Consider the following 22,887-nt stretch of genomic DNA (forward strand, 5'->3'; position numbering starts at 1 on the left):
CGAGACGACTCACCAACACTCACAGGTACGTTTCTTTTATGCATTTTAAACAATCCTGATGATTAAAACTTATGATATGATCTCTGTTTGCAGTTTAATTATCTGAGGCTGGTAGAAAAGCAGTGAAACTACAACAAGAATAATTCAATTTCTATTCTCTACTGATCCAATGTTTCCGCCCAATAAATAACTATATGCCTCCAAATGTAATGATCTATCCTTCTAGCATGATGTTTAATGTGCTGTTGAAGAAAGATGACAAAGTATGATCGGCTCAAGCGTTAGCTTTAAATGACATTCAGCGGTAATGAACGAGGACACAAAGACTGGACCTTATCAAGATATAACAAAGATGGTGTCATTTACAAACCAGGATGATTAACAGTCTAACTGATCAATGCACATGTATTACTGCTAATGTGACAATGCAATAATGAATGTTAGAGGGGTGGTGAATGTTTGACATTAGATCTAATGGAAGTGAGAGCTGATTGGAATAAAGAGTTCAGAGATAGTCCGCTTATTGTTTGAAAGAGGAAGTGAAAAAAGAAGAAGACATGCTTTTACAAAATACTGGATGTCTGGATTGAAATCTTTTAGTTTCATGGTATCCTGCTGTAAAAAAACAAACATGTCACAAATATTTGTTTGAATCTTCAGGACAAAATGTTTCAGCCTAAAGAAGGACGATCCCCCAAACTTCAGCTCAGCTTCAGCAGCATTGTGATTGTCATTCACACTGCTGGCCTGCTTCTGCTAACACAATCCTCTGAAGGTAACATGCTAATCATTACATGAATACATCAGGTATAACCTCAAGATAACAGTCTTTCTATCAGTCAAGTAAATACATGAAGTGATGTATAACCTCTACGTCCATCCACAGGTCAGTATCAGGTGGTCAGTCCTCTTCAGCCAGTATTTACAATAACTGGTGATGACATCTTCCTGCCCTGTCAGCTGGAACCTGCTATAGATGCTGTTTCTATGGCTGTGGAGTGGACTAAGATGGACATGTACCCCAGATTTGTTCATGTTAGACGGGGCGGTCAGGACCTGCTGGAGGACCAGAACCCCAAATATGAGGGGAGAACATCTCTGTCCATGAACAAACTGAAGCTCGGTGACGTCTCACTAAAACTCTCCAAAGTGAAAATCTCTGATGCAGGAATGTACAAATGCCTCATCCCTGGAATATATAGAGATGCTTTTATTCAGCTTGTTGTTGGTAAGTGACATAACAATATTTGGTTTGAGTTGGTAACCTCAACACTCCTTGAATGGATTACTGTGCATTTGCAATGTTTGCACAGTCTCCAAAGAAAAGGTTTCCAAGATTAGATTTTAAAAAACAAGTGTATATTTGTTCGTTTTAATCCCCTGTCTGTTCTCAGGTGCTGTCTCCCCGCCTGTCATATCTGGTATCAAAAGAAGCACCAGTGGACTGGAGCTACAGTGTGAGTCTAAAGGCTGGTATCCAGAGCCTGAGGTGTTGTGGCTGGATGATAATGGAAACCTCCTCTCTGCTGGACCTACAGAGACAGTCAGAGGTCTTGATGATCTCTACTCTGTCAGCAGCAGAGTGACTGTGGAGAAGAGAGAGAGCAACATCTTCACATGTAGAGTCCATCAGAGGAACATCACCCAGACCAGAGAGACTAGAGTCAAATTTCAAGGTGAGAATATTTGTTTTGTAATTTATCATGTATTTATGTTTAAAAACAGGGTTCTGCTGATAAATGATATATTTGTTTTGTTGTGTCATTTCAGATGAAGCATGTCTGGCACCACCCAGTTCTGCTGCTCGTATAACCGTGATCTTCTTCGTTTGCTTCCTGCTTCTTTTAGTGGTTTTATTTGTTCTTTGGAAACTAAGACAACAGAGAGGAAGTAAGTTACAATTATATTTTACTTCTTTTCAAGTAACAACAGCCTGGTGGTCTGATGATCCCAGATTTCCTCAGACAGAATCATGTCTATCATGTCTGTGATGTTACAAAAAAGATGCCTGTAATATAAGAAGTGCAGGTTTGGAAATGAAGCTGGTCCCTTTTATTAGAGCTTCTCCACTGTGTTAGTTATTCTTAGTTTTACTTTATTTAGTCTCCGTATAAAAGTCATATTTATGTTAAAACACTGCATGAATTCAACAAGTTTAAACTCTAAATTTAACACGTTGTGTCCTCTTCTTGTGAACAGATGACTGGGTGCAGTGCAGCAGTGAGACTCCAGAAGGAAGAGGAGAAGAAGAGCAGCTTGTTAAAGGTGGTAAGAGTATGAAGGGTCTGGAAGATAAGTTACAGGAGAAGGAGCAAGAAAAGAATGACATGCTAGATTTGATTTCAATAATGGAGGAACAGAAGACAGAACTGGAGATCTCAAAAGCAATACACATATCAAAGCTGGAGAAAGTGGAGAAAGAGCGGAGAGAGAACGAGAAGAAACTTAATAATGTAAGTGATACATTTCATTGGAACAAAGATGTGAAGAAGAGCGATCTATTGAAGTTAAAAATAGAACTGGAAAACAAAAAGACACAGTATAAAAGATCTTTGGACAGCATTGAGAATAAATTACAGAAAACAACGCACGTGATTTTAAAAATGACAGACAGGAAGGAAAAAGTGGAAAACCAGATTGATGAAATAAAAGAAGCATTAAATGAGATGAAGACACAGCAGGATGAGGATCAGGAGAGACTTCAGTCAGAGCAGTCTGAGAGCGAGGAGGAGTCAGAGCAGCATTATGAAACAGTAGAAGTAACAGATAGTTATTACAATAACTGATGAGAGTTTAACACTCACTCTTGATGACATCCAAATAAGTTACATTTCACTTTGGTCCATTTTAAGACTCTCTTCCCCTCGTGTTAATGTCACATCCCCTCTGCCTGTACACTGCCCTACTGATCCTGTGTGAACTGCATCATGTGTCCACTCTATTTTAATGTTGGATTTTGAAACCTGAAACTGACATCACAACCAGGTTAAACAAGGGAAAAATGTATTCATGAAGTTTTCTTTATATATCATAAAATGTATCAATAATTCAATATGTATGGTGATTCTATCAATATTATTATTCTTTCATTTGTATTTCTATTCTCTGATGTCATGATTATTCAAACACCCTGCTGGCTATTCTTTGAGTACATTATTTAACTAATGTTATATTTTACTATGATTGAAAAATTCAAAGTATTTCTGTAACATTTTGGGTTCCTGAGAACATTAAGATGTAACAGTTTTAGCTCATGAATGAATCAATATTTAGGTGTTCTAAAACCATCACTGTAACATGATTTTCTCTCCTTTTTTCATGTGATTGAGATTTTTCTGAAAAATTAAAACTCTGATCTTTAATATAAAACATGTCTCCCTCATGGTTTCATCTTCCACAAAGTTCAGTGACACAAAATACAATAAAACATGTTCCTACATATCCTTCATGTTGAAAAAAGTAAGTAAAGTAAGTGAAGTCTAATATTCTTTAAATAGCAGATTGACTTTATTACAACTGCCACAAGTTTATAAGTATAGATATGTATTTATATATCAAATTAAAGAAGCTTTAAAATATCTTTCAATCATTAAATGTGTCAGTAGAAAAACATATATTCATTATTTAGTTTAATATTCATGTTTTATCCTGATTATTATTACAAGAAATGATTAAAAGTTTTTACATTGCATGATGAATAAAAAAATAATTTATGAAATACTTTCAAATAACACAGCACCATTGTTTTTTTGTTTTTTTTTTACGGGTATTTCAAATATTTTATAGAACATTTTATTTCAGATACACTCAGTCTGTTTTATATGGAGACAAATTCAAGTAAGGAAATAAAAACAACAAAAACAACCAGGATTACAAAAGTGATAAAGTGATGAGGGATCAATAAGATGGACTTAATAAGAGTCTTTACTGGCTGTTTTTTTTTTGTTCTGGCTTTAAAAAAATCTAATGTTATTTCAAAATGGCAGCAGGGCGTAAACAAAACCTGACATTTAAAATCAAACATTTTGATCAACAGGTTTGAAGACCATTAAGAGCATTTCGATTGATTTTGAGGTTCCTTACTTTTAATTGAGCAGCACTTACAAACATGTGCAGAGAGGACAACCAGAAAAACACACTAAAAATACACACACACATATAATAACACACATTATCTTCTTGATGCATCTTTCTGCATGTTGAGAACATCATGGATATCAAAATTACAGATGAAATAGTTCTAAAACATTACACACAGCTTTCACAGATTCAAAGAGTTTCTCCACCGTCTGTTAGTATTTCTGCTCCCTGTGACCTGTAAACAGAGGAAATATAAACTGATCACAGCGGTCAATATTTTATTAAAACATGTCATATTTATTTCACTAAGCTTTGACTATAGTCATGTGCAATATATTTGAATGATGACATTACTCTGACCCACAAAAACCCCCTTTTATGAATTATGCATGAACCGTTTTTCAGATGACACCTGAGTTTATATTTCTCAGTCATTAAGTCGCTTGTGAAGGAAAAAAAGATTCATTGAACATAATTAAAATTAAATGATCTAATCAACAATACCTGAATTGAATGTTAGAATGATAAAATAATTCACATATCAGGGATTATTTAATCATCTATTATTTTGTATTGTGACTTCAGTAAAGTACCTCTCCCTCTTCTCTCTGTCCTCATAACATTCAATGTCTCCTTTTTATCTTCAGCTTGAAAACCTGCAGGATGAAATTAAATCCAGTCATTTAATATTCCAAAAACAACAACAAGCAGAAAAATAATAAAAAATAAAATATTTGTTACATTTAAGTTCAACCACATTGATACCTTCGTTTGAGAAACAGGCTTTAATTGATAATGCATGAATTGATAAAACATTGATTTTATTTTAGTCTGATAATAAAATAATGGAATAAATAAATAACTTGATTGACTGAATTTATAATTGATGTTACAGGTAACAATATAAACACTCAGAGTGAAATACCTCTGTGTGTCTTTTGCTGTGATCTTTTAGTATCAGGTAAAACTGACTCTCCTGAAACTGAGATGTTAAAGAAAATAAAGAAGTTTTGTTATTTACAATCTTTAATAATATAATGTGTTTTTTAATGTGTACACAGTACCTCTCGTCTGTCTCGCTGTGGTTAAAGCTCCTACTGTCTTCTTCTTATGTTGACCCTGACGACCTGCAACACAAAATAAAATCATCTTTAATTCAACAAAATGAAACTATGACAGAACTGTTTCTTGTTTAACTATTTCACATAAAACTACTGCATGTGATCATTGTATTGAATTAAATTAAAATGGTATATTTCAAACATGTTGAAAAAGACACAAACCTCCAATCAAACAGACAGACCGTCACAAGAGGACAGACTTTAAAAACAATGCTCTGTTTCATGACTAATACAAATAATATTGACATATCTGAAAGGAGTGGGAGGAGTAACTTTTAAAGTGACAAAACAGTGAAACAGGAATTATCCAAACTAACTGAGGGGTTAACTCTCCATGCAGAGACACTATGGTCCTTACAGTATAGCAGGAATAAAGGTATAAAAGCCCAAATAAAAAAGGGTGCTGAAAATCTTGTATTGACTTTGAACACTCCTCTAAATCTCTTCTTAAGACTCACATTTACACACTTGCTTTTATATGAATTATCCCTTTAACCACTTTTTATTTGTATTTATTTATTGGTATTTGTATTTGTTATCTAACTAATACATTATTTTGAATTCTATTTGATTATTTAATTATTCATTCATTGATTATTTTAATATTCTTAATATGTCCTGGTCTATTTGCTCTGATGTGATGTCATCGTCTTCTTAAAACCTTATTATTGTCCCTTATTCCCTTGATTTATTTATTTATTTGTTTATTCACTTCTTTATTTACTTAATTTTTATTCAACTTTTTTGAAAAACCTCCATAACAATGATTCATTGGTCTACTTTCTAACCACTTTATTCTGTTTAATTTGCATTTATTCTTTCAAATCTTTAGTATTGTATTTTGTCCTCACATTGTTAGAATTTGAACACTGTGTCTGTTAAAGGTTTATTCTGTAATTCAAATTCTGCCATTCTTTGTTTATCAAAGCACTTTGTAAACATGTGTTTTTAAAGGTGTTATATAAATAAAGTTATTATTATTATTAACACAATGGTTAAACTAAAATGAAGTTTAAAACATTTAAAAAGTATTGAGTTAGAGATGTACCTTGTTTGTTTTTATTCCTTGGGACGTTGGCATACACACTCATGTCTTGATCAGCCACACTGACGTTTTCATAAACTGGAAATAAATATGAATTTCATGATGATAGAACAGACTGACTCTGATACATTAACATGTGACAGTTATCTTAATATATTTGGGGACTGTGCAGTTATACACTGAAGATGTGTTCTGTGTTCCTTCAGTGTTGATACTCACTTTGGGCTGATTCTGTTGTTGATCCATGAGAGAAGAATCCTCTCACTACAAGGAAAACAGAGAAAAGAGAGAGTCTGAGAGCTCTAAGGAAGCTGTCCAGGTTTTTTTTAACAATTATGCAAAGTGATTCTGCACTGATTCTATAGCTTTACTACAATGTCTGTTAACAAATATTTATTCTACTTCTTAAATGTGACATTTATGGATTAAAGTCTTGGATGTGTCACTCAAAGTCAAAGTCTCTCTTCACTGTGCTAATCTCTTTGCTTCACATATCAGGGATTATTTAATCATCTATTATTTTTGTATTGTGACTTCAGTAAAGTACCTCTCCCTCTTCTCTCTGTCCTCATAACATTCAATGTCTCCTTGTTATCTTCAGCTTGAAAACCTGCAGGATGAAATTAAATACAGTCATTTAATATTTAAAAAAAAACAGACATTTTCAAACACACATCTTCATTCAGTATCAACACGAACAATTTGTTGATTTCTGCACACGTAAAATATTCACTGAAATGATATGTTGTTAGAAAATCCCCTTTAGTGGATAAGGAGTCATGTCTTTGTTTCCTGTTTCATTTCATTGTTCCCTCCCTGTGTGTATCCCTGAGTTATTTTGAGGTTACTCTATGTGTTCCTCTTATTTTTAGTCATCCATGTTTTGTGTTTCTTGTTTAGTTTTGTCATTCTTTATGCCTGTGCTTCCAAAACCTTTATTTTTCTGTCAAGTTGGGAAAAACTTGGAGGATCCATGTGCAGAAAAATAAAGGTTTTAATTATAAAAGAACAAAAGATGCAAACAAAACTTACTAAAGACATCCAAGAACTAAATCTAAAAGAAAACAATGGGAATACAAAAAAGACGTACAACGATCCAACACAGGAAACAGAGAAACTAAGTGCACAGAGTAAATGACACAGGTGTGGAACACAGGACACAGGTGGAACTAATGAGGTTAATCAGAAAAGGAGGGGAACACAGAGGAGCAGGAGGTAAAACTAAACTGGAAACACAGGGATCAAGACCTACAAAATAAAACAGGAAACACAGCAGGGCCTGATTAAAGCTGCTCAGAGAAACTTTCTCTATCACCAGCAAGACAGTCCTGACTTCTTTCAGCACATTTCAGTTTTCAGACAAAAGGAACACTTCATTATGAATATTTTGTCTGTTCCATAAAAGCAACAGGATTTCATTCGTGCAAAGGAAAATGAATCTCTTTCTGTACCTCTAGATTTCCTATAGTGAAGTAGTCCTCCCACTGAGAGCAGCACTGCCACAAAACAAACGCTGAAGAAAACTGATAACCATGTGGTGATGTGACTGGAACCACGCCTGGGAGGAGGAGGAGTCTCTTGTTCAATGTATGCTGTACACATCAAAGAAGAAATAGGTTTAAAGGTCTCTTGAGTTAATGCATGATATTTTCAGTCCGCCTACAATTGTCTAAACAAAGACATGGTCATGCTGCAATCATATTTGATATATTTCCTTTCTTATGACCCACTACTGGGAGAACAAATGCAAGCTAGCAAATGTTAGCTTTGTCTTTGTTAGCATGTAAGTATGCAGACATGAACAAAGGTAAAGGTGAGCCTCTCTTCCCACCAAGTCTTGTGTTCTGACTTTCCTTTAATATATTCTTATAAGCACATAAATCTGAAATCTGTGAACCCGACTGCAGTTTGAAAACAGTCCTTTCTCATATTTAAAGATAAAGCACGTTTTTATGTCTCACCCCCGACAGTGAGCCGGCTCTCCGGTGATTCTCCAGCTCCAGAGATACTGCACTTGTAGAGTCCTTCATCAGACACAGAGACATTGTGAATGGTCATCTTGCCTTTATATCCTGTCTCTTTGAAACCCCCGTCTTTATAGAAATCAGCGACAAAGTTGTTGGATGAAAGCCGTTTTTTACAGCGCAGAGTGACAGTCTGTCCTTCCATCAGAGGGAGAACAGGACTCTCCAGGATCACATCACCAGCTGAACAACACAGAGACATGCAGTTAGGATCAAGTAGCAATCCTCACTGAAACTGGACTAACAGAGTCCTCTTGTATGACACAGGCTGCAGAGAAATGCAAACTTTCAAGCAAGGTTATTTGACTTCTGCCTTGAAATTTGAATTAATCCAGTATACTGCTTATTCTATTCAGGGTAGGAGACAAGATAAAGTTAAAACAAGACAGGACACTGGTCAATCACAGGCTACACTAACGACCAAATCCCACCGGATCCGTCACAGCACCAGATCTGATAGGTTTCTATTCTAGTCAATGTGTTAACTTCCACTGGATCCGCTCTGTTGCGTTCCGGCTGCATCTCTGATCCGGCAGGTTGGAGTCCTCTGGATCAGATACACAAGATGTGTATCCATCATGATGAGCGGAGCCAGGCCTGGAGTCAACAGGTCAGAGGTTTTCAGAGGACCAGAAAGACAACATGGATGAGGAGAGGAGGAGGAGGAGGAGAATCCTTGATTCAGGGATTACCAAGGGGAAACCTCGGTCACATGACTTCAGGGAGAAGTCGTCCTTTTTCTCAGATTCTATGATTAAAAATCTGATTTCTGTCTTTCTTGATATTTTTTGTTAAAAGTCAGAACTCAGACTTTAAAAAAAAATCTGAATAAAATGTCAGAATTTAATCTTTGTCTCAGATTTCAAAGTTAAAGTCTGAATTCTGACTTTTTTTAACAGGTTTTTCAATACATTTCTGATTAAATTCTGATTTAAAACTTTTTTCTCAGAATTCAACTTTTTTCAGAGGTCTGAGAAAAAGTCAGAATTAATCTTTTTCTCAGATTCTAAGTTTAAAAATAGGAATTTTTACATTTTCTCTTGAATTTTTTGTTCAAAGTCAGACTTCAGAATGTGATTCTTTTTTAAAGTCTGAATTCTGACTTTTCTTCTCAGATTAGTTGAGAAAAGGGAGAAATGATACTTCTATTAAAATCAGAATTTGTTATCACCAGATCGTATTTCACTTAACTACAACAACAAACCAAAGTCATGATGAGCGGAGCCAGGCCTGGAGTCAACAGGTCAGAGGTTTTCAGAGGACCAGAAAGACAACATGGATGAGGAGAGGAGGAGGAGGAGGAGGATCCTTGATTCAGGGATTACAGAAGGGGAAACCTCGGTCACATGACTCCAGCTGTCCGGTCAAAGCTGCAAAGACCGGACTCGTTCTGGACCTAAAGTTAGGATTGTGTAATGAGGTTTTATATCGTTGAATATATGAACGCTGAATGGCACTGGTCCAAGAACTGAACCTTGGGGATCCCCTTTTTGTAATGTGGTGAAATTTCTACATTTCTACATAAAAATGGACAGTTCTGATAACCAATACATCCATTACTTATTGATTATGCAGATAAGAAGCTAGGGATAGATGTATCATGATCAGAGACATATCAAAAGGGGGAGACGATTCCATGAACCCAGTCAACAGGTCAGAGGTTTTCAGAGGACCAGAAAGACAACATGGATGAGGAGAGGAGGAGGAGGAGAATCCTTGATTCAGGGATTACCAAGGGGAAAACCTCGGTCACATGACTCCAGCTGTCCGGAGGTCCTGCTCCATGCTGCGTTCTGGAAACACAACCGGTTGTGGTGACAGACGAGAGAGCACGGAGACGGACCAACAGCGGATCACGTGGAAGTCTGATGTTATAGAGACAAGTCTCTCTTACTCTCACACCTACGACTAACTTAGAGTCACCAGTTAACCTAACGAGCATTTCTCTAAGGCCCAAGTACCCTGAGAGAGAACACCTTAAGGAGAACATGCAAACTCAATGCTGAAAGGCCCCAGCCCCAATAACAACCAGGAAACCTCTTGCTGTGGAGCAATAGTGCCAACCACTACCATTAAAGTCTTTCCTGAAATCTGCAAAATACTTGTGCCCTAATGAAACAGATCAGGGGTCCCTCCAATACCACCAAACCCTCGATGAGCACCACATCCTTAAAAGCATTGCAACCAAGCCGGTTGGTGACCACGCAGATACTACCCCCTAGACCACGTCGCCACGACCAAGCAGCACTGCCACCTTCATCAAGCATAAGTTCAAGGGATCACCTTTGAAGTCCTTGTTCTCTTCTCTTGAGATCCATTGAAGAACAAGGACTAAACTAAAGATGTTTCAAATGTTGAAACTCCTCAGTTTTCTGACGTTGTTGATAAATATGAAGAATGAGAGTTGTTGTTTCTGATACATGCCTGTGACCACGATGTTGAGAGCGTTGCTTCTCTCCCCCTCTCCATTTTCACACCAGTATTCTCCGCTGTGGACTTCAAAAGCAGGACCGATACTCAGCGATCTTACTGAGTTCTCCCATCCAGTCGCCTTTAGTGGATTATTTTTCATCACTCTCCATTCAGTTGAGCCGGTGAACCCCTCACAGTTCAATGTTATGTATTCATACTCAAAGAAGTGCAGTCTTTGGGGGTCAATGTGAGGGAAAGCAGCACCTGTGAAAGACAGAAATACAAAATCAAAGCCTCTTTTTGGAGGTTGAATTGTTGTGTTTGTTCTGTAAAACACAGCCGGTCTAACTTTTAAGTTTGATCCTAAAACCTTAACTCACCTGCTTTTAGAGTATAGTTGTGACTCTGGGCAGGAAGCAGCAACGACACAGACACCACTGGAGAGACAACAGGAGCAGGCAGTGTGTCAGAAACAGACATATAACACACAGGTTTGTATATATAGATATTTAAAAATGTTATCAGGCAAAGAGAACCTCAAACCGAGGTCATTAAAGTTCTAGTTTCAGAGAGACAGATTCAGTACTCACAGAGTCTCAGGCCAAGCACAGCGACCCCCATGTTGTCTTGCATCTGAAGAAGTGTCAGACTGAATAAAGGCTAAGTCTGTTGTACGTGAGGTTGTCATGTCTCCTTTTCCTGTTCAGAGTAGATGCTGCAGCATGACATCCTTTAACTGAGGTCTCGGTTACTCTGGGGTTTAAAATAGCGTGTCATCATGTAGCTGTTTCAGAGAGACTGTGTCACTGAGTCCACACAAGCAAACCTGATCATCAGAGAGTCTGGGCTTCTCTCTGTCTCAGTTCTTGATTCCCTTTCCTGCAAATATTATTCCACCCTCTCTCCCTTTATAAAGAAAACAAAGCACACTCAGGGATTCTGAACCCTAAAGCACATTGGGAGAAGGTAATCCATTTTTCAGTGTGCCATTATCTGCTTGTCTGTATTCACCACTCTATTGAAGAATGCCTGTAGCCTGGCCTGGCATGCATGCTCCAGTGAATCAGTCATTTTGCAGATCTGTGTGCAGGCATATTGTTTTCATAATGCTGTTGCAGGAACATGCAGGTAGGGAGGCTGTTCCTGTCCAAACAAGGCCTGAGAGTCCAGAAGAATCTCAAACTTGAATTTTCAATCATCCTGCACCCTTTCATACATACTTACCTCAACCAGCAGCAGCTTAAGGCTGATTTATACTTCTGTGTCTCCCCTACGCAGCAGGGGCTGACGCGGACATGAGCACCACATACTTGTGTGTCCGTGTCGCGCAGCAATTCTCCTCCGAAACGCTTGAGGGCAGTGCGGTCTCTCTGATAGCCGGTCGCCTGCTTCCGGTCCCGCTACGATCTCTGTTTACTTTTCCACAGAGATTCAGAGCGTGTTATGTTAATCTACAGCTGATACATGTTACTGTTTATCATACAGACATGATTACATGAAGAATAGAGAGGAGGAGATGAAATACACGGCCGATGTGTGGCCGATGTCCGGGATCCTGGAAGTGATATGAATGCGGGAAAGACAAAGCTGCCGAGCGGACCAATCACAGGGCTTGCGGTCAGCGTCGGCTCTACGGGTAGTTACATTCTGGAGGAGGTGCAGGTCAGCTACGTGTGTAGGCCTCGGCGTAGGTACGGGAGCTACACGGACCCCCGGCGTAGGGTACGCCGTTTATTCAACTCAGAAGTATGAATCAGCCTTTAGTCTCCTGGGACTTGGCTTGGGAACCATGGGGTTACTAGTTCAAGGAATTAGGCTGGTGGCTGTAGGGTGCCAGTTCGCCTTCTGGGCACTACCAAGGTGGGGCGGCTGTGGCTCAGTGGGTAGAGGAGGTCATCTATCGACCCCAGCTCCTGCAGTCACATGCCAAAGTGTCCTTGAGCAAGACACTGAACCCCGAATTGCTCCCTCTGTTGTTCAGAGGTGTGTGAATGTGAACGAATGACATTAGGTAACACTGATGGTCCCTTACTGTAGCAGCCTCTACCATGAGTGAGTGAATGGGTATGAATGGGTGAATGTGGCGAGTAGTGTAAAAGTGCTTTGAGTGGTCAGAAAGACTAGAAAAGCGCTATATAAGTACAAGTCCATTTACCAAAGTGACCTTTAGCAAGACAGTAGACCCCAACTGACCGGGATGCCTGTCTCTGTACAGCCCCTAACTTTGATATATGTTCATCAGTGCATCCTGTTTGTGGATTTCCAGCCTATGAATGTGCAGCATGTTTCAACAACAGAGTGTGGAAATTGAACTTCCCCTTAAGGAGTAAGGGTTCACTTCATCTTTTCCTTCTTTAATCCCTTTTGTCCTTCTTACCTTTTAGGATGGGATGACCCCTAACACCCCAACTTTCCTATACCCCCTTCATTACACTCCTTCTAGACCCAACCTCTCAGTCCTTTTCATCCCACCAGACACTGACAACCTTTCATATCACCTCACCTCAACCCTTTCATTCCTATTCACTACTACCGCCTTGAGGCAACTGAAAGCAACTGCACCACTGACCCACAAATACCCAGTGCTAAATCTATGCTGCTACATAAAGCACATTGGTGAGATAGCAAGATGCTAATAACCAGGTTAGCACTCAATGCAACCTGCCTAACACAGACATGCTAAGTGGTGCTCACACAGGGAACACATGCTGACTTTGCTACCATGAGTCCATAACTTGTATGAGGGATACACACCTGGTCCAGGAACCTACAGCTTTATGATCTCAACCACTTCCTGATGACGATCCAACAGACAGGTTTCTCTTATCAATGCATTTTTTACAGAGTTTATAAAAGGCGCCCCCAAACCTCAGAGGTGTGGCCAACTGTTTGAGTTTCAAGTTGTGTTTTGATGTTAGTTTTATGGCTGCATTGGTTCTTTGTTTTGTTTTTGTTTTTCAGAGCTGACTGCAGCTGAACATGTTTTTTCATTTGGGCCTGAGCACCGAGATGCATTGCAAGGCTTTATTAGAACCCTAAGGATGACTTTTCTTTCCAGTGGGATGAATGAATCCCAAATTTGTATGCCTCAACATGCCCAAAAACTCACCAAACTCTGCACAATATAGCATATAAGTACTTCAGCACAGCAATGACTGGTGCAAAAGTGGATCCTGCTGCTCATCAGGCGGGTGTGTGAGGGCCTGTTCGTGTGAATGTGAATGTTTGCTCCAAAAGGGTTCAACTTTTAATTCATGTTTATGATACACCATGTTCTGAAATGGCAAATATAAAGAAAAACACAAAGATGATATCTCAATGATTATTTTTAATCAAGCAGAGGTGGACAGTGGTTCACATTTTGTCCTACAGAGAGGACACTGAAGAGGCTGTGTGGTCACTCTGCACAGCGTATGTCAGGGTCAGATGCTCAGTTAAAAATATAAATGACAAACACACAAAAATACAGAGATGGTGTGATGAGTAAAAATAAGGAACAACATAACCCTGCATTCACCTCAGACACCTTATCTAAGGTTCATTAAATACTTTAATACATGACATGGTATTTAAGATCAGACAAGAATAACCGCATGATCCTTTTTATGCCACAAACAAACAAAGATAAAGAAATGCTCTGAACTCAGAAATGTGTGGTTTCTTTATCTTAGAGTTATCACAGATGTGGGACGTGTAGATTCTAAAATCAGCTGCACAGTTTTTCAACCTCAGGTCAAACTGCAGACACAGTTTCATGTTGGTAACTGACCACGGCGAGTGTATTTCAGAGCTGCTGCAGCTCTGTCATTTTTAAACACCTGTGAGAGCAGACACGTGAAACCATGTGGTTTAACTGTTCCTCTCTATCAAACCACTCACACGCGCTCAGCTTAATAAGACATACATGAGCAATGAGGCTCTGAGGTGACAGTGGGTGAACACCATGTCAGTCCAAATCCTTAAATCTTCTAAACATATCACAATGAGTTTCTGTTTTTACTTTGTTAAATTAGGCGTATAATATATTGTTTGGTAACTTACACCCTCTTACACTATTGCACAAATAATGGGGATCAGTGTGTTTTGTCTTTTTTGTGAAGTTTGTCTTTTTTTTTTTTTGTAAATTTGTTAAAAAATACTTTTTTTTAAACTGATGAGTTTATTTGACCTTGATCATTATAATTTTACCCTTTCACTATTTTTTGTACATGATTATAGAACATCAGTGCAAGATACAGTGGAAAGTACAATATGTGTTACAACTTGGATCTCCTCTCATAGAATACATGCTATCTCCTCATGCAAAAGTTTCTGGTGTCATGGACCTGTGAGTCACAAAAGATTGTTATTAGTGAAAACAACACAATTTAACTTTCCTCATCTCCTGTTTTGTATCCACAGATGTTTACTGTCCGTAACTAATGCAAGACATTAACAAGACACGTTGCTTAGCGCCGCTGGAGTGTGTGCTTGTTGCAGCAGCTCTCTCTTGGTTGTTCTTCTATCTGTTTAGTTCTCTTTGTATTTGGAGCCTGTCAGGACTTTTAAGGACTCATTTGTTGGTCATGGACACCAAACTGACTACGTTTGCAGGGGTGTTCTTATTGTTTTTGTTCCTGTGTGTGTCCAGAGATCCTGTGTATCCATGGTAACGTTGTTTAAATATGAGATCAGCTGTTAGCAGCCTGTAGCGTGCCAATGCTAAATGACGCTAGGCCCAATGTTCCCTGTGAGCTGAGGAGAAGGAGGCGAGGACGACGTGCTGGTACTGAGGTGCAAGCGAAGAAAAAACCACATGGACCTGTCCTTCCACCCACCGTTATGGGGACTGTAAGATCTATCTACGATAAGGTGGACCAGCTAACCCAGCACCAGAGTAGCATCATGCTAACAGAGCTAACACCAGACACGAACGCCACATTGGAAGGATTTCACCTGCTGTGGGCGGACAGGATACAGGAGAGCAGGACTGAACTAACTGGGGAAGAAGGCCAGCTCAGTCCTGGACCCTGTGGAGGTGGTGGCTGACAGGAGGATTATGGCCAAGCTGTCGTCTCTGATGAACATTTCTTTCCTATATATATTCTTGTTGAATTCTTGTTCTGTACACCTTCTTGTTTGCTGCTGTAACTCCATGAATTTCCCCGTTGTTGGACGAATAAAGGAGGATCTTATCTCATCTTATCTTAACAACACAAAGATACAATAATAGTTCCTCATTAATTTGCACAGCAGCAAAGCTGCATCAGGCTGAAGCTGAGTGGAGAAAGAGACAGCATTTTTCAAGGTCATGTGGAGGCCAACATATTGATGACACTCTGTTCTGTAATTGGCCAAAGACTCCTCATGTGTGAGTGAGTGGCTCTCACAACATCTACAGAACACCACCCTTCTACAAACTACCACAGCTGCAGTTGTCAAGTTGATGCATTGGCTCTAATATCAGGTGTTGTGATGGTTTACCATAAAGCCTGCATTGAAAACAAGCAGCAGCAGCTCTATTCATGGAAACCACATTGACCAAAATAGAGCAAACAGCACAAAAAAAGTGGTTTAGTGGCTCTGCTGTGAAGCAATGACTTAAATTGGGACTGTTAATAATGATGCTTTGCAAAAAATAAAACTGTTTTCAAGTCAAGTATAAGTTTTAACACAGAGGTATGTTTTGGGTGTTGCATGAACAGAGATGCATTACACAGCCTGGTTAAGTTTACATGTGTGCAGAAGGTTAATAAACATGAGTTCCCTAAGTTGGATGGAAACTAGGAAATAGACATTTACTTTAGATTTCACATTCTGGTCTTTCACACATCTTCAAATGAAGAATGAGTCTTACCATCATCCTAAACTATATGTTGTTCTCTTTTGTGTTGTATTTTGTCTGTGGTATTCAAAAAAGCAACTATCAATGCTCTTAAAAAAAATAATAAAAATTTGGCTGCATTAATAAAATAAATTTAAAAAGGTAAAACATTAACACTAACACTTGTATTACTTGTTGAATAAACATGAAGATGAAATGGAGATTGTGAAAACATAAAGGTTTAAACTTCTAACTTCTGATAAAACTTCTGATATCTTCATGGTTTACCACAGAGCGTCTGTTTAAAGATGCAGCAGCTCGACTCTTGCATGCAGCATCTCGGTGAAGGTGGAATAATGTGGTTTAACTGTCACACTGTGAAAAACTGCTATAATTTAATCTGACATCGTGTTGCTGTGAATGCCATGGAGGTCAGTAATGACACTGTGAAATATCTCAGTCTAATTTGGAATGCATTCAACGTCCATTCTGTGTAAAACTTCAAGAAAACTTCACTAGAAGACCCTCACAGGAGGGGTCGCAGGAGGGTCGCAGGAGGGGTCAAAGGAGGGTCGCAGGAGGGGTCGCAGGAGGGGTTGCAGAAGGGTTGCATGAGGGGTCGCAGGAGGGGTTGCAGGAGGGTTCGCAGTAGGTGTCGTGGGAGGGGTCGCAGAAGGGTCGCAGAAGGGTCGCAGGAGGGGTTGCAGAAGGGTTGCAGGAGGGGTCGCAGGAGGGGTTGCAGGAGGGTTCGCAGTAGGTGTCGTGGGAGGGGTCGCAGAAGGGTCGCAGGAGGGGTTGCAGAAGGGTCGCAGGAGGGGTTGCAGGAGGGGTCACAGGAGGGGTTGCAGAAGGGGTCACAGGAGGGGTTGCAGAAGGGTCACAGGAGGGGTTGCAGGAGGGGTCACAGGAGGGGTTGCAGAAGGGGTCACAGGAGGGGTTGCAGAAGGGTCACAGGAGGGGTTGCAGAAGGGGTCACAGGAGGGGTTGCAGAAGGGTCACAGGAGGGGTCGCAGGAGGGGTTGCAGGAGGGTTCGCAGTAGGTGTCGTGGGAGGGGTCGCAGAAGGGTCGCAGGAGGGGTTGCAGAAGGGTCGCAGGAGGGGTTGCAGGAGGGGTCACAGGAGGGGTTGCAGAAGGGGTCACAGGAGGGGTTGCAGAAGGGTCACAGGAGGGGTTGCAGGAGGGGTCACAGGAGGGGTTGCAGAAGGGGTCACAGGAGGGGTTGCAGAAGGGTCACAGGAGGGGTTGCAGGAGGGGTCACAGGAGGGGTTGCAGAAGGGGTCACAGGAGGGGTTGCAGAAGGGTCACAGGAGGGGTTGCAGAAGGGTTTGCAGGAGGGTTCGCAGGAGGTGTCGCAGGAGGGGTCGCAGAAGGGTCGTAGGAGGGGTTGCAGAAGGGTTCGCAGGAGGGTTCGCAGTAGGTGTCGCAGGAGGGGTCGCAGAAGGGTCGCAGGAGGGGTTGCAGAAGGGTCGCAGGAGGGGTTGCAGAAGGGTCGCAGGAGGGGTTGCAGGAGGGGTCACAGGAGGGGTTGCAGAAGGGTCGCAGGAGGGTTCGCAGGAGGTGTCGCAGGAGGGGTCGCAGGAGGAGTTGCAGTAGGTGTCACAGGAGGGTCCAGGAGCGTCACAGGAGGGTCGCAGGTGGGGTCGCAGGAGGGTCGCAGGAGGGGTCGCAGGAGGGTCGCAGGAGGGGTCGCAGGAGGGTCGCAGGAGGGGTCGCAGGAGAGTCGCAGGAGGGGTCGCCGGGGTCGCCGTTTCGAATACCGACCGGTGGACCATTTCCTGCATGTCTTCCCCCACTCCCTACTCCCTACATTTCCTGTCTCTATTCAGCTGTCCTATGATATAAAGGCAAAAAGCCCCAAAAAATATAACTTAAAAAAAAAAGAAAAATAAGTTGACTTACAGTCTGTAATTACCAAAGAAAAGCAGAAAATGTTTTGTGAAAACACTAAAAAATAACTGAATGAAGATCATTCATATGCAGTTTGTTGAAACATGGCAGTTTGCTCATGTCTGTATCCTGGAAAACACAAAAATACAGCAGTCAACATGGTTCAAAAACTAGGATAATGAACAGTTACAGTATTTATTATTTTGGTTAGAACTGACTACCTGAAAGAGTGTTTTTAAGTCCTTTAAATCAATTACTCTGTAGATAACACATGACTGATATAGTCCTATTTATAAGTAATCAAATGTGATTCAACAAGATGGAAGCAACACTGATTAAGATTGCTTTTTGCCATGACACATATTTGAAAAAATGAACTTGACCTTTTTTAAACTAACTAACACTTTAGTTTAGAGTGAAATACCTCTTTCCTTCCTCTGTGGTGTGACGACCGCATATGTTGCTGTTGATGACGCATGACCTGGTTCCTCTCCTTTAAAAAGCAAAAGTTTGAAAGAAAAACAAACATCAGAATTTCAGCAGAAGAAGAAAAAAAGGTACAAACAAATTATTTCACTTGTTTAAGACTTATAATAGTGGCTACAGTGAGTTTTGAATATACAGCTTTTGATTGTTTAATAAGTTGTATGTGGCTTTTTTGTCAGTAAAAATTAAGTTAACATTATTGAATATCTCCACTATCATCTCTCTCTCTCTTCATCTCCCTCTATCCCTCTCTCCAACACGGTCTCAGCAGATGTGTGTCTAACATGAGTCTGGTCCTGCTGGAGGTTTCTGCCTGTTAAAGGAAGTTTGTCCTTGCCACTGTAACTTGCTAAATGCTGCAAAGTGCTCTGCTCATGGTGGATTAAGAGGAGATCAGACTGAGTCCTGTCTGGAAGATGGGAGTCCGGTCTAGACCGGCTCTGTTTGAGTCTGAGGAGAACATTTGTTGTGATTCTGTGCTATATAAATAAAGATTGATTGATTGATATTACATATTTTCTATGTATTATTAAACAGGTACCTCTGGCCCTTTTCTTCTTCGTCGTGACCTCAGCATACGTCACATTACTCCCCATCGTCTCCTGACCGCCTGAAATGCACAGACATACTTCATTTCCAAAGAGCTTGTTAGATAGTGTGTTATGTCTAAATAATCTCTGGGTGTACTAAAGTAAGACACAGTGAGCCTGACCTCAGAGAGAATCATCCTTCACCATGCATTCATGGAATCATGTTGCAGATCACAACACAGATTTGTTAATTTTTCACAACAGAACTGTAACAGAAGTCATGTGTAAACTGACTGCCGACAGACCCGCTGATATAACTAGTGATGAAGTAAACAATGTCTTATCTTATCAAGGTTTGTAAAGCTCACACTTCAACTGTCAAGCATTTCTAACTAAAGATGCATTCGAGTGTTGCAAAAATAAATACCTCTTTTTTTCTTGTTTTTAATGACTTTAGCATATACATCTCCTTGTGGTTCAGCTGCAACAACTTGATCATACACTGTAAGAAACAAATAAGACAACACCTTAAAAACACTCTGTGATGATGTGTGCATGAAACTAATGTTGAAAAGCTTTACAGACCTGGGTCTGATCCTGATGATGGTGCGTCTGCTGAAAAGCACGCAGCTGTATAACAAAAGAAAAAAAACAGTGGCATCAATAAACATAAATATATAATAACACAGATATTTTAGTCAATAATAGAGTTAATAGTTAACCAATATATACAAATAAGACAGATAACTTTATCTGATTTCCTTTTCTATTGGTTTTTATTGCATTGTTTTATTTTATTCAACATTTTATTATTATTATTATTATTTTTTTTTTATTATTTAATTTTCTACCTTTGTGTTTCTGACACTGAAGTAGTCCCACTACCAGCACCAGCAGCACGGCTACAAACAGAATGGTGGAGATAACTGGTAACAGCGTGGAGAGTTGGATGGATCCAGGGGAGGCTGGATGGGGAGAAGTTTCATTTCCTGCTGGAGTTGTGCTTTCAGGTGTAGGAGGCCTGGATACTACAAACACCACGAGAAAGGATCATTTCACAACATGCAGTACGGTGCTTAACTGGCAGTTTAACCCTGCCTGGACTGAAGATTATTTACTTGCTTACTGCTTACTCCAAACATCAAACCAACATGCATCATTTGCATCGAGTGCACTACAGTAATTAAATAATGTTAGGTTCAGAAGCAGGGATTACAGGAGTGGTCCTGCACATCCCAACAGAGAGCCTCCCACAGACTCTAAAGTACTGACAGGATGCATGCTTGCCCATGATGCCAAACTTAAAGTCAGTGTGGCATCTGATACTAAATGTTTGCCTCCTGTCTGACTCTCCAACCACTCACAGGGTTTCAGTTCTGATTACAGATGGACAGAAAAGGCAGACTTCATGTATCGAGCAGTCAGTGAATCCACAAACCAAACTAAAATGGAACATCTGTGCATGCATGTCTGATTTTCTGATTGTTTCAATTCTCACCTTTGACAGCCAGACGGCTATTTGGTGATTTACCATGTCCTGGAATCTTGCAATTGTAGAGCCCTTCATCAGACTTAGAGACATTGTCAATGGTCATTGTTCCTTTAAATTCAGTCTTTTTAAGATGTCCATCTTTATAGAAATCAGCTGTTAGGTCGTGGGGTGGTGTCTTTTTCCTGCAGTGCAGAGTGACAGTCTGTCCCTCCATCACAGGGAGAACAGGACTCTCCAGGATCACACCGCCAGCTGGACAACAGGAGAAAAATCAGTGAACACTGAAGTTGAACCACTGCAGAGCATCAACCTCCAACATTAAAAGTCCTTTTTAAAAAGCATGTATTTACAGTTTTTTAAACTTACCTTGAACAATAGATATGTTGAGTGATCTGCTTCTCTCTCCTTCTCCGTTCTGGCACCAGTACTCTCCACTTTGTCTCACAAAAGTAGGTTTGATATTTTTGGATGTCGTTGAATCCTCCCATCGAGATGCTCCTGACGACGAAGTGTTTCCCATCACCCTCCATTCAGTAGAGCCAGTAAACCTCTTACAATCTAACTGTAGGGATTCATACTCAAAGAACTGAAGTCTGTTTGGTTCAATATGAGGGAAAGCATCATCTGTGACCAAGGGAAAGAAGAAATAAGTTAGAAGAGCTTTTCCAAAATTAGATACATGCAATGTAATCTCATACTAATCACCTTTTTAGAATTAAGTGACGGCATAATTAAGAACGTCTTAAACTTACATTGCAGGAATAAACACTTCACTAATAACAACCTGTCATAATGATATTGTTCAAAGACTAGACACAGTTAGAAATGTTGTGTCTTAATAACTGAACAGACTTTAACTCACCGTTTGTCTGAGCAGAGTAAGTGTTCAGAAGAGTGAGCAGCACTGGAGAAACAAAAGAGAGCAGCATATTAGACATGGATGTCTTCATCAGGGATGGAACTAAGTCTAAGCTAACACACTGAGCATGTGCACAAAAGCATCAACAATAATACAAAGTATTAAAACCAGCATTCCCTAATTATAAGGTGCACCAAATATGTGGTGCTTTGGAGAAAGAGTGGTTACTACTTGAGGACAAATGATCCATCATGAATGTTTCACTTGTTAATGCAAAAGAAGTGAAAAGTAGGAAAATAGAAACAGAAAACACATGATTCTGAACTCACACAGCCTGTTCATATGCAAATAGATGATACCTGACTTTACAAAGACGTTAGTAAAAAGTTTGCATTATAATAAGAATAAGTTGTATAAGAATATAGTTGTATATATTACATTATTTTGAAGTTTTCAGGATAAAACATTAAAGCGTACTCACTCAGTTTACTCCAAAGTGATGTGACCTCCATGTCGTCTCAGTCCTCACTGTCTCAGACTGAATGAAAACCCTCTATGCTGAAGACTACATAGTAGTACTTCCTTTTCCTGTGCAGAGGAGACGCTGTTTCAGCTTGTAGGTAACAACTGCAGAAGTATCAGCTGATCTCAGAGATAAAAATAGCTTGATATTTTGGTTCAACTGTCAGACAAGTGTGTGTTGAACAAACCTGAGCAGATGAGGACGTCTGATGGAGACTTATTTAGATAATCTGTAATTCATGTGATGTTTTCACACAGATAGTTAATTCTCACAAAATACTTTTCAGTCCGTGTAAACATTAACTTGTGATGTATGGCCAAAGAGAATATGTGTTGTAATGATTAACTTTATGATGTCCTACTCATGGCAGAGTAATCTTAGATTAAGTTCCTAAAAACAGGAGAAACTTGATTATCAGTGGACACAAATAAAACAAATAAATACATAATTGTATTTGTGTTTTTGCATCTATATTTACTATTTTGAAAGGTAGAACTTTTACCAGAACTCCAAAACTGATGGCTGGATTAATTAGTATTTTCCATCCATCTTCCTCTGCTTATCCGGGTCCGGGTCGCAGGGGCAGCAGTCTCAGCAGGGAAGCCCAGACTCTCCTCTCCCCGG

The 22,887-nt window shown here is 39.8% G+C and overlaps 3 protein-coding genes across 4 annotated transcripts; 1 reads left to right on the top strand and 2 right to left on the bottom strand.

Moving 5' to 3' along the window:
- The first annotated feature begins 666 nt into the window (after positions 1-666).
- Positions 667-2,786, top strand: LOC117807750 (butyrophilin subfamily 3 member A2-like). Its single transcript, XM_034677148.1, has 4 exons — positions 667-775; positions 887-1,228; positions 1,395-1,676; positions 2,200-2,786. Exons 1-4 carry the CDS (start codon positions 667-669, stop codon positions 2,784-2,786), a joined length of 1,320 nt encoding a protein of 439 aa, XP_034533039.1.
- Positions 2,787-4,003: 1,217 nt separating this feature from the next.
- Positions 4,004-11,373, bottom strand: LOC117807012 (low affinity immunoglobulin gamma Fc region receptor III-like). Of its 2 annotated transcripts, XM_034676043.1 has the most exons (12): positions 11,273-11,356; positions 11,063-11,119; positions 10,695-10,946; positions 8,208-8,453; positions 7,698-7,838; positions 6,794-6,856; positions 6,466-6,510; positions 6,250-6,324; positions 5,145-5,207; positions 5,006-5,062; positions 4,674-4,736; positions 4,004-4,315 (listed from the first exon to the last, which is right to left on the bottom strand). In XM_034676043.1, the coding sequence occupies exons 1-12, from the start codon at positions 11,313-11,315 to the stop codon at positions 4,293-4,295; spliced, it is 1,128 nt and encodes a 375-aa protein (XP_034531934.1). In that variant the 5' UTR covers positions 11,316-11,356; the 3' UTR covers positions 4,004-4,292. The 2 variants fall into 2 exon arrangements, with proteins under 2 accessions (XP_034531934.1, XP_034531935.1); XM_034676044.1 differs by lacking the exon at positions 6,794-6,856 and having other exon boundaries at positions 11,273-11,373.
- Positions 11,374-18,452: 7,079 nt separating this feature from the next.
- On the bottom strand, positions 18,453-22,587 carry LOC117807751 (low affinity immunoglobulin gamma Fc region receptor II-like). The gene is made up of 9 exons (XM_034677149.1): positions 22,451-22,587; positions 22,222-22,328; positions 21,744-21,785; positions 21,248-21,505; positions 20,888-21,133; positions 20,241-20,417; positions 19,401-19,469; positions 18,798-18,866; positions 18,453-18,502 (listed from the first exon to the last, which is right to left on the bottom strand). The coding sequence occupies exons 2-9, from the start codon at positions 22,250-22,252 to the stop codon at positions 18,453-18,455; spliced, it is 942 nt and encodes a 313-aa protein (XP_034533040.1). The 5' UTR covers positions 22,253-22,328; positions 22,451-22,587.
- Positions 22,588-22,887: the final 300 nt, after the last annotated feature.

Source organism: Notolabrus celidotus, chromosome 23, assembly GCF_009762535.1.
Source record: "Notolabrus celidotus isolate fNotCel1 chromosome 23, fNotCel1.pri, whole genome shotgun sequence".
NCBI classification, from domain to species: Eukaryota; Metazoa; Chordata; class Actinopteri; order Labriformes; family Labridae; genus Notolabrus; species Notolabrus celidotus.